The following is a 16,512-nucleotide window of genomic DNA, read 5'->3' as shown; positions in this document are numbered from 1 at the left end:
CTTGAATAAGTCCACTGTGGGAGCATCCGAAATGGTGTGCAGATAATCCCTTGTTTTCTTAAACCATTTTGGGCGGGAACCCCTTTTGGTGTTTTAAACATTATGTTATAATTTAGCTATTGAAAAATAGCAGATCTACAAGTTCATAGCGCGCCACCGTGTGGTATGATGATCACACATACTGTAGGGCTGTGACTGGTGAGCCCCAGGATACTGCATATCGTTGCTGTCGGGTTTACGTAAATTTACGCCCCTACTTGAACACACTACAGCGTCCCTCAAAAGCATCAATGGCAGTAGATCTACAAGCTCGAAGCGTGGTGCGAAGTGACACATTTTGAATTGCTTGTATAGAATCTGGTACTTTTGCTACCGTTGAATTTGAATCCCAAAAAGTAACAGTTTTGGACATAATGAGGTTTCCACCTGACAGAGACAAATGTATACTTGACAAAACGTGATTTTATTGATATAACGTTAGTATAAAAACAATATTGTAAAACAAAATGTCATGGTATATTTTTTCTATACGTTCATTCCACTGATTCGAACTGGAACACAATCAATTGATTGTTGGTTAAATATGCTCTGAAAATGAACGTGGGCGCCACGGCAAATGGCTGTGTTCAGATGGCTTTAAGACCTGAGGACGATTCTACAAATGTCTTCTAAATCTTTTTTCTGAAAAACCTCTGTTTCTATGTCAGTCGTTCTCAAACTATTTCATGTCAAGGACCCCCAAAAATATATGTAATTGGCCGCCGACCCCCATCTGAAAATATGTTGTTCCAGGGACAACGATTAAAAAAGAATAGCAGATCTACAAGCTTGTAGCATGGCACTCGGTGCTGCGCTATGAGCTTGAAGATCTGCTATTTTTCAATAGCTAAAGTATTTAACATAATGCTTAAAAAACCAAAAGGTGTTCCCGTTCAGAATAGGTTAAACTAGGCCCTGGTCCAGAAAAGGTGTTGAACCACTGCTGTCGGATGGATGACATTCTTTGGTAATACAGTACAGGGGTTGACACTATAAGGTCTCAGAGGCACTTGCCCGTCGGACAAGTACAGGTCATGTTCTATAGGCTACTTGCCCAAAGGTCATGTCCACTTGCCCGAAAAGTAAATTGGCCATTATAAAATGATAGGGTAAAATTTGAACTACATTCACTAGTTTAAACTATGTTCCCTTTAACACTTTATTTTTCTTTTTACTTTCTGGGGCTGTGCGATAAATGCGATATCTTTTTTATGCCAAATACCTTGTTACGTCATATGCAGCTTAGGGGCATAGCTATGAAGATGACTCTGGGTTCACACTTGTTATTTTATATTTTGAAGTGTAGCAACAGTGAAAACCCATTATAGGTAAACAGTACTCTTATTTTATTTTTCATTCCATACACCAGAAGACAAGAGTGCTCTGGCCACCCAGGTGTTTAGACAGATATCTCGGTTGCGTCCCCTCTCAAACAAGCACTTGGCGGGTCGGGCAAACCTGAAAGCAAAGTCCACCTGCCCGAAGGTTTTATTTACCTGTGGGCAACCCTTCGCATCAACGCCTGCAGACAGTACATAGTCTGTGGGCATCAGTGTCAGTGCTCCAGTTCATCAGACTGCAGGTAGCTGGAACAGTCAGAGATCTTCTTCACCTGGTTGACGCTCAGAGTCTCAGAACACATAGGACACACACCCTCTGTCTCCAGGAGCCTGAACACACACACACGCATGCACGCACGCACACACACGTGCACAAACAATCAGTAAAATGACATACTACGTTAATAATAATAATAATAATACCTGTGACTTATATAGTGCTTTTCTAATACCCAAAGACGCTTTACACGTTAGTTCCATTGATCCAAGCCGGAAGCCGGAACACAATGGATTGATCATTATAATACATTTGGCTGCCGGCTGTTAAGTGGTCATATGGATGGGTGGTGGGCCACAATCTGTTAAGTGGTCATATGGATGGGTGGTGGGCCACAATCTGTTAAGTGGTCATATGGATGGGTGGTGGGCCACAATCTCTCTGTTAAGTGGTCATATGGATGGGTGGTGGGCCACAATCTCCCTCAAGATGTTCAAGTGGGCCCTGGTCCAGAAAAGACTGGGAGCCATGCACTGTTCAATTCTGACGTTCGTTGCGTTCGTTGGTGTGATTTTACATGCCATTCTATACCACCATGGGCAATCTACATTATTTGACCACGCTAATTTGGTTTTGATGACTATTGTTCTAGTTGTACTATTTACAGTGTACACTATTATAAACTACAGTATATTGACTCACAGGATGAACTGGGAGTAGAGGGCAGGGAATTCACAATGTGGACACACAGACCAGTCCTCCTTTAGCATGTGACGACCCTGTATGGGGAAAAAAAAACAAATAAAAATGCATGTAGCTAAAATAAAAGTATTCATATTTTATACTTGAGTACAAGTATTAATACTGCAGTGCAGAAATACTCTGTTACAAGTAAAAGTGCCGAATTCTAAATTTACTTGAGTAAAAGTACAAAAGTATTGGTATCAACATGTACTTAACTGTAAGTACATTATGCAAAATGTCTCATTTAAAGTTTTCAAATGTGTACAAATGTTTTGAAAATAGCAGATCTACAAGCTCACAATTGTGTGCTCGCAGATCGGCAATTTTCAAATCAAAATCAACAAAGTAACTAGTAACTAAAGTTTTAAAATAAATGTAGTGGAGTAATAAGTACAATATTTGGATCTGAGATGTCGTGGAGTAGAAGTAAAAGTATTGGAAATTGGAAATACTAAAGTAAAGTACAAATACCTCAAAATTGTACTTAATTAAATGTACTTAGTTACTTTTCACCACGGGGCATTTATGTGTGTCGGCCTGGAATTGAACCCGGGCCTCCCACGTAGAAACTAAAGCCAACATCTTAACCACTAGCCCAAAGAGGAATTCCCCCTGGCTGAGGCAGATGTGAGGCTTTTAGTCATCAGGCAGAGGCTCCGACCGAGACACTACCTATTGACCTCGCGAAACCTGATCCGGGTCATGGCACCAATGCAACGCTCGTGTGTTAAGTGGTGGTGTGTGTGTGTGTGTGTGTGTGTGTGTGTGTGTGTGTGTGTGTGTGTGTGTGTGCGCGTGCGTGCATGCGTGCGTACCGTGGTGATGCAGTAGGGCAAGTTATTCTTGCAGGAGATACACAGCAGTTCATTCTGTGGCAGCTGAAACCCACAGAAGGGACACGGAGTCGTCTCCTCTTCCAACTCTGATGTATCTGGCCGACTGGCGGGGGCACAACAGTGAGCCAGAGATGAATATTAAACGCAGGACAGACGGAAAGGGAGACAGGTAGCGAGAAGAAGACTGGGAAACTGACAAACTCTGTCTGAGACTCTGAGGGGGAGAAGTTCAGATGTGTTTAACCACTTATACTCTATAATTAGGTCACTGGAGTCTCCATATCTTTGCTCTACACTAACTATCTGTGCCCCAGAATAGGGACAGTTTGATTGTTTGTTTATTTTCACTCCTAAAAACCCTCCTGGTGCTTGAGAAGTGGCTTTCTCCAGGAAAATGTGTTTCAATTTACAATACAATTTAGGCATTTAGCAGACGCTCTTAATCCAGAGCGACTTACATTAAGTAAGAACAAAAGCATGGCAATACATCACATACATAAAAAGTAGTTATCATGAAACATGCGTAAGCTAAGAACGTAACAGTGGAATATCTATATAATGAAACTATACATATAAACTATACTATACTATACTACAGTATACATATATACTGTAAAGTGCTATGACTACATAAAAATGCAATTCTAGTGCTGTCTACGTAACACGCTATAAGTCTGTATAAAATCCTATCTAAGTCTACATAAAGTGCTATCTAACTTCATTACGTTTGGGGTAAAATTAAAACAATTCAAAAGTAGACATACAAGAACATATTAAAATTCATACTAGACATAACGGCTCAAGTGGTTAAAAAACAGGAAGAAAGACAGAGAAAGAGCAAAAGGTCTCAAAACCTTCAGGGAAAGAAAAGAGTGAAAGCCCCAGCATCTCACCGGACCATGGCCTCGATCTTCTTCCTGTACTTGGGGTCAATCTTGCTGCGGTACTCTGGTCTCATCAGCATGGCAGCGAAGCTGAAGGCAGAGTTCTTCAGCCCTGCCCGGTGACACTCGATCACCGCCGATGTCAGAATGGGCACGATGTCTGTACACGCACACGCACACGCACACGCACACGCACACGCACACGCACACACACACACACACACACACACGCTGCATATCTATAGGTTACGAAGGTAACCCTGGTTAATTAAATAAACAAGCGAGGAAGCTCGCTATGAAGATTGCGTCTTCTGACGTGATCACAGAAGCATTCAATAAACTCACAGGCAATCTATTGGCTGGGTCTGAGACTAATGTGCACCTTAACCACCCCCCCCAGGCGAAGGTGATAAAAGGTGTCATCCAACCAATTAGTCTTCACTTCAACATGTGGAACCTTCTCATGAGGCATTGCCTACAAGAAGGGCGTTTTGGCGAGCTTCCTCGCTTGTTTATTTAATTAACCAGGGTTACCTTCGTAACCTATAGTTAATTTAAACTAAACTGCACGAGGAAGCTCGCTATGAAGACTTGATACACTCCCTTCTTGCCACCACAAAGTCTAGACCCACGGGCCTCGACCCCTGCCTGTAGGGTGACGGAGTGAAAAAGAAGGAACCCCGGATCCAGAGCCACTTCACACAGAGGCCCGATAGATCCGAACCTTACCTTGAAGCCACGCTGAGGACAGCATGCGCCACTGGCGCAGCCGTCACGTCCAATCTGTAAAAATTGGCAAACGTCGAGGAGGATGCCCAGCTCGCAGCCGTACATACCTCTTGGATAGACACCCCTCTGGACAGAGCCCAGGATGTCGCCATACCCCTCGTGGAGTGCGCCTTCACCCTTATGGGAGGCTGCAAACTCCTCGCCGAGTAAGACCGTTCAATGGCTTCCACTATCCATTGTGAGATCCTCACCTTGGATACGGCTTTTCCCAAGGTCTTAGGGCCCCAGGACACAAACAACTGTGTCGTCTTCCTGTGTGCCGCCGTCCTGTCGATATAAGTCCGCAGAACCCGCACAGGACACAGAGTATGCCTCCTCTCCTCCTCCGCCGAGGAAAAGGGAGGTGGACAGAATTCCACCAGGTCCACCGGTATACAGGTGGTCAACTGGTTCTTAGGCACAAAGGCCGGGTTGGTCGTAATGACTACCCTCGTCCTATCCACGGAAAAACGCGTGCATTCCTCGCTCACTGAAAAAGCGTGAATGTCACCGACCCGTTTAGCAGTCACCAGTGCCAGCAGTAGCGCCGTTTTCAATGACAAAAACTGCAGCTCCACCGACTCTAAAGGCTCGAACGGTGGTCGAGACAAGGAGTCCAAAACCAGCGCGAGGTCCCATGAAGGAACCAAAGACTTCGGTACCTGGAGGAGGCGCATTGCACCGGTCATATACCGACGTACTAGAGGGTGCACCCAGACAGTGCCATTCCCAAATCCAACATGGCAGGCTGAAATAGCCGCCAGGTAGACCTTCAGAGTGCTATAGGACAGGCCCTTGTCCATCAGACTCTGAAGGAAAGACAGAATGACTTTCACAGACGCCTGGAAAGGCACCGCCTGTGTCTGTAGACACCATTTCTCAAACGCACGCCACCTCCCGTCGTAGGAATCTCTAGTCGATCGAGCTCTCGCACTCTGTATAGTGTCAATGACACTCTGTGGCAGGCCTTCCGCATCGAGGTTCATCCTCTCACGGGCCAGGCCCATAGATCCAGGTCTTTCGGCCGTGGATGGAAGATTTCCCCTCTCGCTTGTGTCAACAGATCCCTGCGCAGCGGGAGTTGCCACGGATGGTCGTAGAGGAGAGGCGATATCTCCGACCTCCAAGAGCCCCACCCCGGAGCTATCAGTATTACTGATAGGTTCTGGGTTCTCACCCTCTCCAGGACTGGAGATATCAGGGAAATGGGAGGAAACGCGTAAAGCAGACTTCTGGGCCAGGCGTGCGCTAGCGCGTCCAGGCCCAGGGACTCCTGCCCTGTTATGGAAAAATACTCCGGGCATTTCGCGTTCTCCCCCGAGGCGAACAGGTCTACTTGTGGGCGGCCGAACCTGTCCCAGAGCTGAGCTGCCACCGCGTTGTGTAGGGACCATTCCGCATAGTGGCACCTCCCTCTGGACAGAAGATCCGCCCCCCTGTTCTCTATCCCCGGGACGTGGGAGGCTCTGATCGAGCTCAAATTCACGTCGCACCACAGAGTCAGGTCTTGTGCTAGTGTGTGCAGCAGGCGGGACCGCAGTCCCCCTTGCTTGTTGACGTAGCACATGGTCGTCGTATTGTCCGTCCTGACCAGGACGTGACAGTCCTTGATGAGGGGTTTGAAGTGTCGTACGGCTAACCATACTGCCATCAGTTCCAGATAGTTGATGTGGGCGGTCCTTAGTTCGTCGCCCCACACTCCTCTGGCAGTTCTGCCCTCGTGGGTGGCGCCCCACCCAGTCAGACTGGCATCCGTAGTGATGATCTTCCTCGACACGACCAGACCCATGGACACTCCTTCTGAAAGAAACGACCCGTCTCTCCATGGACGTAGCGCCGATACACACTCCGGTTGGACTGTGACTAGGCGATGACGACGATCGTTGGGCACCCTGAGAGAGAGCATCCACCTCTGAAAAGGTCTCATGTATAGTCTGCCTAACCATAACACGGTTATAGCAGAAGCCATGAGTCCCGCCATCTGTTGGCACGTACGAAAAGGGACCCTGCGTCCCACCTGGAACGAACTCGCGCACCTCAGAACGGAATTCATTCTGTCCTGTGACAGCCGAGCCGTGAGGGAGGCAGAGTTCAGTGTTATACCTATGAAGTCTGTCGACCTCGCTGGTATAAGCACGCTCTTCTCGTAGTTCAGACTGAAGCCCAGTGACTGCAGGTGACTCACTACCCAGCTGGTGTGGAGTCGTGCCTCGCTCTCTGACTGCGCAAGCAGGAGCCAATCGTCGATGTAGCTCGCTATGCGAACACCCCGTTGCCTCAGGGGGGCTATGGCCGCCTGAGTGCATTTTACAAACACTCGGGGGCTCAAGGACATCCCGAAAGGGAGAACTAGGTACTCGTAAACCCTCCCTCCGAACCCGAATCGCAGGAACTTCCTGTGCGGTGGGTAAATCGGAACATGAAAATAGGCGTCCTTGAGGTCCACTGATGTGAACCAATCCCCCCTGCGTATCATGCGTAACAGCGCCGCATTTGTCAGCATCTTGAAGCGAAAATCCTTCAGATATCGGTTGAGGGCTCGGAGGTCCAGAATAGGACGCATTCCCCCCCCTTTTTTCTTTACCAGAAAATACCGACTGTAGAAACCGTTCAGGCTCTGATCTGGAGGTACTTCCTGAATGGCATTTTTGGCCAGCAGGGAGAGTATTTCGTTCTGTAAAATGACGGCTGCCTGTCCGCTTGCTTGAGAGAATATTATCTTCTCGAATGTGGGTGGTTCCGCTGAGAATTGCAGCTTGTAGCCTTTTCTCACTGTGTCCACCACCCAGGTGTGTGCGCCGCACTCTATCCATTTTGAAACGCACCTCGTCAGAGGATTTTTTGTCAGCCCTACTCTTTTTTGAGTCAGAGTGGGTGCCTCTCGTGGAAGGCATTGTGTCATATGATTTAATACTGGCACCATGCCCTTTCGTGGTAAAATGGCGCCCCCTAGCGGCGGGGCCATCAAACTGGCATGGTGCTTGTGCCTCTTGGCAGAGCTCCAAGGAGCTGTCAGTATATCTGCGTTTCGTCCGACTGCCGCGGGCCGTTTTAATGGTCTGCGTGGCAGTGGGCTCATACCCCGTGTGTTCTGGCAAGGATTCAAACATTTTGTACCATACAAACTCTTTATTTGAATCAGGGAGGGGGACAGGGGAGTTACAGTATGCAACGACATTTTTTCTGCAAAAATTGGTGCAACAACAACATCCATCTTGTCCGGTACACTCTGCGCCAGTGGCGTGCAGCCCGAGGCTGCTACGTCTACGCTGCGAGCGTAAGCTCTCCCCAGAACGTGGGGGCGGAGGGGGGCGGATTTTATCAACGCCTCCCCGAGGCTCGGCACAGTGTCATTTACGCTGTTGTTTACTGTTGACGTTCGGGTGGCGATGACGCCTCCGTCCCGCCGCCGCGGGAGGAGGCTGACCGTGGGTCGCGGTGTCCTTCTTGCGATCCTGTCGTTGGTGTTGGTACTGGCCACCCGAAGCGGAGGGGGCCCTAGCAGCCGCCGGAGCTTTGAAAGGAGGTCTGGAGCCGCGCTCCCTCTCGTTGTCCCTCCGGTTCATAGAGCGGCCGTACGAGGATCTATTTCTCTTACTCACGTGCGGAGGCTTTTTCTCTGTCGGCATGAAAGCTTGCGCTGCCTGCTTTTTCTTCTCTCTGTCTTCGTGTCTGGCCGTGAGATCGGCTACTGTGCCAGAGAAAAGATTATCCTGCAGGATAGGTTGGTCCAGGAAAGTGGCTCTTTCTTTGGTTTCGGAGTGGTTTAACCACCTAGCCCGTTCCAGTACTACTAGAGTGGCCATTGCTTTCCCAGTCATCTCTGTATTGTACCTTGTCAGCGCAAGCGCCTCTTTGTGGAGCCTCCGTAGCTCGTAGATCTGCTCCAGATCCAACGCCTCTCCCGATGTTTTAAAGATGTGAGAGACAGAGCCCTGGAGTAGTGTGATGGCGTTGATGGCTTTTACGGAGCCCGCCAGCGTCGCGTATGCCTTCTTTGTCATCGTGGACATGTCGTTTTCATGTGTTGATGTAAACTTAGGCTCTTTCGGTGGGGCGGCTTCGGGGACATGCAGGAGATGAGAAGCTAGGAATCTGTCCATATCAGGCAGAGATTCCAGACCCACCTTCTTCATGGCGACGCAATCAAGCTCCTTCTTATGTGTGGGTTGGAAAGAGTGGGTATAGGGGTGTACCCAGGATTCGCCGAGCGCCGCCGTGAAACCTTTAGCCAAGGGTAGGATTTGTTTTGGCCGGGGAGCGTCCGGATCGTCGCCGAAACCATCCCAGGCCGTGTCTGTAGCCGCCGCCGTTGGGGTAGCTTCAGCTGGCCATGTTAGACCGCTGCGCTCGGTGGCCCTCTTGAATACATCGATCAGCGCTGACTTGTCCATCTCGAGGACGACTTGGGACCTAGCAGGGGCTCGGTTCTGAGCATCGGCCTGGGGCGCTGCGTCGGGCGCCGCGCTTTGTTGCTCGGTTTCATCCGCAGCTGCGGGCTCAGTCTGGGCCGCCGCCCGAGGTTGCATTCCCGCGATGAGAGTGGCTCTGAGGCGTCCCTCAGAGTCAGAGTCTGAGCTTTCGGACGAGCCCTCATAGTAGGAGCCAGAAGAGGAGCCATCGTCGGAGCTCTGGCTCTGGTCTTCCTCCGAGGACTGTTCTTCATCATCGTCGCGTTGTTCGAAGGGGGGAGGGTGATTCGCGCGCCTCGTACGTTGGCGAGGCGGGATGTGCGGTATGTCGGCAGCCGTAGCCGCAACCTCGTCAGCCGGAGCCTTCTTAGCTGCTCGTTTGGCTTTTTTAACAGCCCGCTTCGCGCGGGTAGTAGACGGTAGGTTAACATAATCACCCTCAGAGTAACGAGCGGGGTCTAGTGCGTCCCGTCTCTCTTCTGCCAATTGACCGTCCACCTCTTGTTGGTCTGCTGGCTCTGGTTGTCGGATGGCCCCGTCGAAGAACTGCTTAGCACGTACTAGCCTGCGGGCTATTATGCGCGCGTCGACGCCGTCACACAGGGAGCAGGCACCCGGGTTATGAACGGCGTCGAGGGCGTGCTGCAGGCCCAAACAACGGACACAGTCCTCATGTTTGTCCTCGCCGGCCATCCAGTTGGAGCATGTCTCACAGTGCTTTTGCAGCACTGCGGGCTTGTTATCGTTAGCCTTGCGACGTTGGCTTCTGCTCTTCCCCGGCATCACTGCTTTAGCGTTCTGCAGGCCGATAGCAGGAGTGGTAGCTGGGGAGGGTAGCTTAGTGGGATGCTAACAGTAGCTAACACCGGCGTCCTTTTGCAGGAACCAAGCTAAGTTGCTAGTAGCTTAGCTGTAGCAGGCTTATGGCTAGTCAGGGCCGTGTGCTGGCCTACCGACTAGTAGCTGGTGTAGCTGTAGCTAGAAGCTAGCGTAACTGTAGCTAGAAATAGCTTAGTTGTCGCTAGTTATAATCAGGGCCGTTCTCTGGCCGTCCGACTAACAAGTAGAATTTTATGAAAGGAATATTCTTAACCTCAAAGTCAGGAACTCACCAGTGGTGCAGTTTTTGGAACCAGAATTCGCTCCTGTCCTAGGAAACTCAAACACACTGAAATCGAGACTTTGTGCAATGCAGTGATCTTCATGAGAAGTTACACAAAAGTGAAGACTAATTGGTTGGATGACACCTTTTATCACCTTCGCCTGGGGGGGGTGGTTAAGGTGCACATTAGTCTCAGACCCAGCCAATAGATTGCCTGTGAGTTTATTGAATGCTTCTGTGATCACGTCAGAAGACGCAATCTTCATAGCGAGCTTCCTCGTGCAGTTTAGTTTAAATTAACCAAGAGTTGCTCTCCGTACCCCCTCCAACTGTATATACTTTCCCCATTTTAAACCGTTTTTATTATATTTTGACCCTTGCTTTGGCAATGTAAACGTATGTTTTCTCATGTCAATAAAGCTCCTTTGAATTGAATTGAATTGACATCTATGATGACAGAAACAGCTGCCGGCAAACCATGCATGTCTAAAAAGAAATTGTTACTTTTCAGGAAATGGAAAACATGACCAGTACTACTTTTTGGGCGTAGTGATATGGACACAAAAAACATAATTCCATGTGATAGAGGGGTAAAACATTAACGAAAGTTGCACTAATATTTTAGAAATAGGTCAACAATACAAATGACGTTAGTTTTGTGGATTTATTTACTTTTACTGCGTGGCCCCAGTGCCCCCCACAAAATGACCGGAACTACTTAATATTTCACCTAAACCAGAGCAGAACTCCCACCACGGGACTCTGGCAATCAATTAACAGTTTGACTGCGGAAAACGATTTATCAGACTTTTAATCAACCCCCCTTCACTGCCGAGATTGTTGTATTACCTTTAGAGCATACGCTGAATTATTTGGGCTTTTAATCCGCGAAAGTCCAGCAAAAAAAGCTCCCGTGGTTTGTTATGATTCGATCGTACCATCCACCATCTTGGTGCACCCGGAAGACGCACACAAGACTCGTCTCAATGAGGCGTTGCACCCCATGCATTTCCATTGGCCTCAATTTCCCAGAAGCCCTAGCAGCCCACAGCATGTGACGATTTCCGGTTTTTTTATCACAACAGATGCGCCTACTCTCTTTCTCCGCGGCGAAGAAGAATGTTCTTTTTTTTGTTTACATTACGGCGGATTAAACACATAAAACAAAACTCGCGTATGTCCGATATGGCAGCGACATTAACCTGGAGTAATCCATTCAAAGCACGGAAACTGTTAATACAGTTGCAACCACTATATTAATGGCAAGTATTTCATACAACTTAAGTTCAAAAAATCGGAACTATCCCTTTAAGCGCTTTCCACCGAATCGAATGCCAAAGTTTTCAAAAATAGCTAAAGTAGCAGATCCACAAGCTCACGTCGTGATGCGAAGCATTGTGAGCTTGCAGATCAGCTCTTTTCACAAAATGAGCGCAACACAACAATAATGAAAAGAAAATAGCGAGAAAAGGTTTCTGTCCGACAGCAAGGCAATTCTGTTAAGCAACGAAACATGTTAAGCAACAAAACATGTTAAACTGACGTATGGGAAACTTGCTGATGTTGTTGCTGACGCGGATCAGCATGCGGGCGCCCTTCAGGTGGTCACTTCTCTTCACGTGGATCTACAGGCCAGACAATTAGAAGGTTAAAGGACAACTTTAGTTTTTTTCAAACAAGGGTCATGTTTTAGGTTACATCTGGCCACAAAAGATCACAGGATCTACTGAATGTGAAGGTAGCCTACTGGGGGGAAGCCACACTGTGTCATAGGCTCAATATGCCAGTTTGTCACATTCAGTAGATCCCGTGATCTTTTGTGGTCAAATATAATTTCTTGGGGTCTAGTAGGACTTTAGTAAATATTTATAAAATAAATCGCTATAAAATTTAGTAAAAAAATACATATTTAGCCCCATGTTCGAATGCCCCGCCCCCCTGTTAAACCAGCTAAAATCCCTAAAACGAAAGAAAGCAGCAAATGAAAAAAAATTAACACTCATCTTTTACTTTCTCTAATAACAACCTAAAACATGAACCTTGGTTGAAAAAAACTAAAGTTGTCCTTTAAGTACACTGAAGTGTTGGGCGGGGAGGAATAAATTGGCATATATAACGACTAAATTGGGGAGAAAAAGGGGGTTCAAATAAAAAGGTTAACAAAGCTTGAAGGACCTTGACCAGGATGTAGGAGTGGAGGATCATCAGGTTGGTGGCCATCTCAGCTGGGATCTTGATCTTCTGGGCCTGCAGCTCAGTGTACATGCTGAACAGCACATCATGGGCGTTACGGTAGTTCCCTGTGTGAAAACAAACAGCACATCATGGGCGTTACGGTAGTTCCCTGTGTGAAAACAAACAGCACATCATGGGCGTTACGGTAGTTCCCTGTGTGAAAACAAACAGCACATCATGGGCATTACGGTAGTTCCCTGTGTGAAAACAAACAGCACATCATGGGCATTACGGTAGTTCCCTGTGTGAAAACAAACAGCACATCATGGGCATTACGGTAGTTCCCTGTGTGAAAACAAACAGCACATCATGGGCGTTACGGTAGTTCCCTGTGTGAAAACAAACAGCACATCATGGGCGTTACGGTAGTTCCCTGTGTGAAAACAAACAGCACATCATGGGCGTTACGGTAGTTCCCTGTGTGAAAACAAACAGCACATCATGGGCGTTACCGTAGTTCCCTGTGTGAAAACAATCAAACAGGTTCTATCAGAAACATAACAGGGAACACTTCCACTTGTCATGCCTCGTACCTGTGTCAGTACAATATTATTCTCTGTGTCAGTACTATGTTTATTCTACTGTACATTATAGAGAAATTATAGAGACAGAGTTTAGTTTAGAGTTTAGAGACAGAGGATGACATGTAGCCTGTGGTGGAAAGTAACTAATTACATTTACTCAAGTACTGTACTTAATAAACATTTTGAGGTACTTTTACTTTACAGGACAATTTCCAATTTCCAATACTTTTACTTCTACTCCACTATAGCCTACATCTCAGATCTTGGATCCAAGTATTGTACTTTTACGCCACTAGATTTATTGGAAAACTTTAGTTACTGATTTTGAGTATTATTACAAAAAAAACATATATATTAACCGCATAATTTCGGCAATTGAAATAGCCCATCTACAAGCTCACAGCTTCAGCTTGTAGATCTGCTAGTTTCAAAAGATTTTTATACATTTGAAAACTTGAAATGGGACATGCTGCATAATGAGTACTTCATAATCATACTATCATCATACTATAATTCTAACAATGTCTGAGTGTGTGTGTGTGGGGTGCAGGTTTGTAGCTCGAGGCCTGATCCACCGTGGCCTCAAGCAAGGGCAGAATCCATTTCTTGCGACCGACGGTCCGTCGCGACGCACTGTCGGCCGGTCGGTCCGTCGGTCCGTCGGTGACGGTCCGTCGGTCCGTCGGTCGTAACTCTGTCATTTCTCTACCGTTTTGGACGGGGGTGGGCTCATTTGAATCGTGTGGCCCCCCCGGGGGCGTCTATGGGGGTCTCGAGGTTCGGGGACCCCTGGGGACCCCTGGGGACCCCCAAATTGTAACTCTGTCATTTCTCTACCGTTTTGGACGGGGGTGGTCTCATTTGAATCGTGTCGCCCCCCTGGAGGTTTCTTTGGGGGTCTCAAGGTTTGGGGACCCCTGGGGACCCCCAGGGACCCCCAAATGGTAACTCTGTCATTTCTCTACCGTTTTGGACGGGGGTGGGCTCTTTGGAATCGTGTCGCCCCCCTGGAGGTTTCTTTGGGGGTCTCAAGGTTCGGGGACCCCTGGGGACCCCTGGGGACCCCCAAATTGTAACTCTGTCATTTCTCTACCGTTTTGGACGGGGGTGGTCTCATTTGAATCGTGTCGCCCCCCTGGAGGTTTCTTTGGGGGTCTCAAGGTTTGGGGACCCCTGGGGACCCCCAGGGACCCCCAAATGGTAACTCTGTCATTTCTCTACCGTTTTGGACGGGGGTGGTCTCATTTGAATCGTGTCGCCCCCCTGGAGGTTTCTTTGGGGGTCTCAAGGTTCGGGGACCCCTGGGGACCCCCAGGGACCCCCAAATTGTAACTCTGTCATTTCTCTACCGTTTTGGACGGGGGTGGGCTCTTTGGAATCGTGTCGCCCCCCTGGAGGTTTCTTTGGGGGTCTCAAGGTTCGGGGACCCCTGGGGACCCCCAGGGACCCCCAAATGGTAACTCTGTCATTTCTCTACCGTTTTGGACGGGGGTGGGCTCATTTGAATCTTGTGCCCCCCCAGGGGGCGTCTATGGGGGTCTCAAGGTTCGGGGACCCCTGAGGACCCCCAGGGGTCCCCGAACCTTGAGACCCCCAAAGAAACCTCCAGGGGGGCGACACGATTCCAAAGAGCCCACCCTTGTCCAAAACGGTAGAGAAATGACAGAGTTACAATGTGGGGGTCCGTGGGGGTCCCCAGGGGTCCCCGAACCTTGAGACCCCCAAAGAAACCTCCAGGGGGGCGACACGATTCAAATGAGACCACCCCCGTCCAAAACGGTAGAGAAATGACAGAGTTACAATTTGGGGGTCCCCAGGGGTCCCCAGGGGTCCCCAAACCTTGAGACCCCCAAAGAAACCTCCAGGGGGGCGACACGATTCCAAAGAGCCCACCCCCGTCCAAAACGGTAGAGAAATGACAGTTACCATTTGGGGGTCCCTGGGGGTCCCCAGGGGTCCCCGAACCTCGAGACCCCCATAGACGCCCCCGGGGGGGGCACACGATTCAAATGAGCCCACCCCCGTCCAAAACGGTAGAGAAATGACAGAGTTACGACCGACGGACCGACGGACCGACGGACCGACGGACCGTCACCGACGGACCGACGGACCGACCGGCCGACGGTGCGTCGCGACGGACCGTCGGTGGCAAGAAATGGATTCTGCCCTCCCTCAGGTTCTGAGGGCGCAGTACCCCCCACGGCCACAAGGGGGGGGCAAATATCTCACAACGGGTAAGGGCTAGTTAAAACAATTGAGTACTTTTTCCACCACTGCTGCATGTACTGTAGCTGAAATTGTGAGGCAGATTCTAAGCTACAATGTGGCCTACAGTACATCATGTGGTTAGGCACCACAGGCTGTGTGTGTGTGTGTGTGTGTGTGTGTGTGTGTGTGTGTGTGTGTGTGTGTGTGTGTGTGTGTGCGTGCATGCATGTGTGTGTGTGTGTACCTGCACACTGCTCCTCCCGGGCTATGATGATGGCAGTGCGAGCGGCCTCCTGGTACCTCTGCAGTGCCATGTAGAGACGGAACAGGTACTTGGCATCCTGTATGAACAAAGGGGAGGACAGGTCAGCCAACTGCAGTTCAGGAAAGGGCCTTTCTCTCTCTCTCTCTTCTCGAGCAAAACCCACGTCACAACTGTTCCTGTGTGTGTGTGAGGAGGAAGGGGAGAATGTTTAGGCCTGTCACAAAGATGCGAAATTATATAATACTATATATCTGATTGACATTTAAACCACTTAAATGGTGTAAAGAAATCGGTTTCTCCAGATAGGGTAAATTGCAGATCACCGATCGTGAATATTGGCCGATACGGCCGATCACTAATCGGTGGACGATTATCGAAGCATCTCTAACCCATGGCATGTTTTAACACTCATGATGTGAACAAGAGGAACTCAAGGAGAGAGAACAGTTGTGTCAATTTCCAGTGTGTCGTTACCTTTGGCATGCCGTCACTCTCTCCCATGAGATAATCTATCAGCAGGTTGGTTAGGGTAAGTTCCTTGGCCTGGCCCACCTGGAACGCGCACGCACGCACACGCACACACACACACACACACACACGCACACACACGCTTCAATAAAACACCTAAACATACATCTACAAACACACATTATATTCACGTTTCCCCATTGTAACACACACATCGCTCTCACCGTCTCTATAGCCATCTCAACAGCCAAGTTGTCCTCAGTATTGGGGCATTTGAGGAAGTGCTTCATTGCCTGAAGCAGAGAGACACAATTGAAAGGCTGACTGGAATAATGAACATATTACTCAAATAAATACACAAACAAGCAAAAAGAACGAGTGAGTGAGTGAGTGAGTGAGAACAACTGAGTATGAACAACTGAGAGTTCATACTCTGCCATACTGTCCACACTTCTGGAAAAACTTTCCAG

General features: G+C 48.6%; 1 protein-coding gene across 2 annotated transcripts in view; it reads right to left on the bottom strand.

Annotated features, from left to right (window-relative positions):
• Positions 1 to 810: 810 nt before the first annotated feature.
• The window catches only part of wdr19 (WD repeat domain 19), a 30,510-nt gene continuing 14,808 nt past the window's right edge, over positions 811 to 16,512 (bottom strand). For both annotated transcript variants that reach the window (XM_083766210.1, XM_083766211.1), the window contains 10 exons: positions 16,475 to 16,512; positions 16,267 to 16,335; positions 16,049 to 16,126; positions 15,554 to 15,650; positions 12,518 to 12,642; positions 11,886 to 11,967; positions 4,070 to 4,220; positions 3,156 to 3,279; positions 2,299 to 2,375; positions 811 to 1,709 (listed from right to left, as the gene is read on the bottom strand). The exon at positions 16,475 to 16,512 is cut by the window's right edge and continues 72 nt beyond it. In XM_083766210.1, the coding sequence (XP_083622336.1) occupies positions 1,595 to 1,709; positions 2,299 to 2,375; positions 3,156 to 3,279; positions 4,070 to 4,220; positions 11,886 to 11,967; positions 12,518 to 12,642; positions 15,554 to 15,650; positions 16,049 to 16,126; positions 16,267 to 16,335; positions 16,475 to 16,512 (956 nt within the window). In that variant the 3' untranslated portion in view covers positions 811 to 1,594. The remainder of the gene's footprint in view (positions 1,710 to 2,298; positions 2,376 to 3,155; positions 3,280 to 4,069; positions 4,221 to 11,885; positions 11,968 to 12,517; positions 12,643 to 15,553; positions 15,651 to 16,048; positions 16,127 to 16,266; positions 16,336 to 16,474) is intronic.

The sequence above is a fragment of the Protomyctophum parallelum genome (genome assembly GCF_964188405.1).
Source record: "Protomyctophum parallelum genome assembly, chromosome: 5".
In the NCBI taxonomy this organism is placed as follows: Eukaryota; Metazoa; Chordata; class Actinopteri; order Myctophiformes; family Myctophidae; genus Protomyctophum; species Protomyctophum parallelum.
Note: the sequence above shows the minus strand (reverse complement) of the source record. Positions and strands in the feature narration are given on the sequence as shown.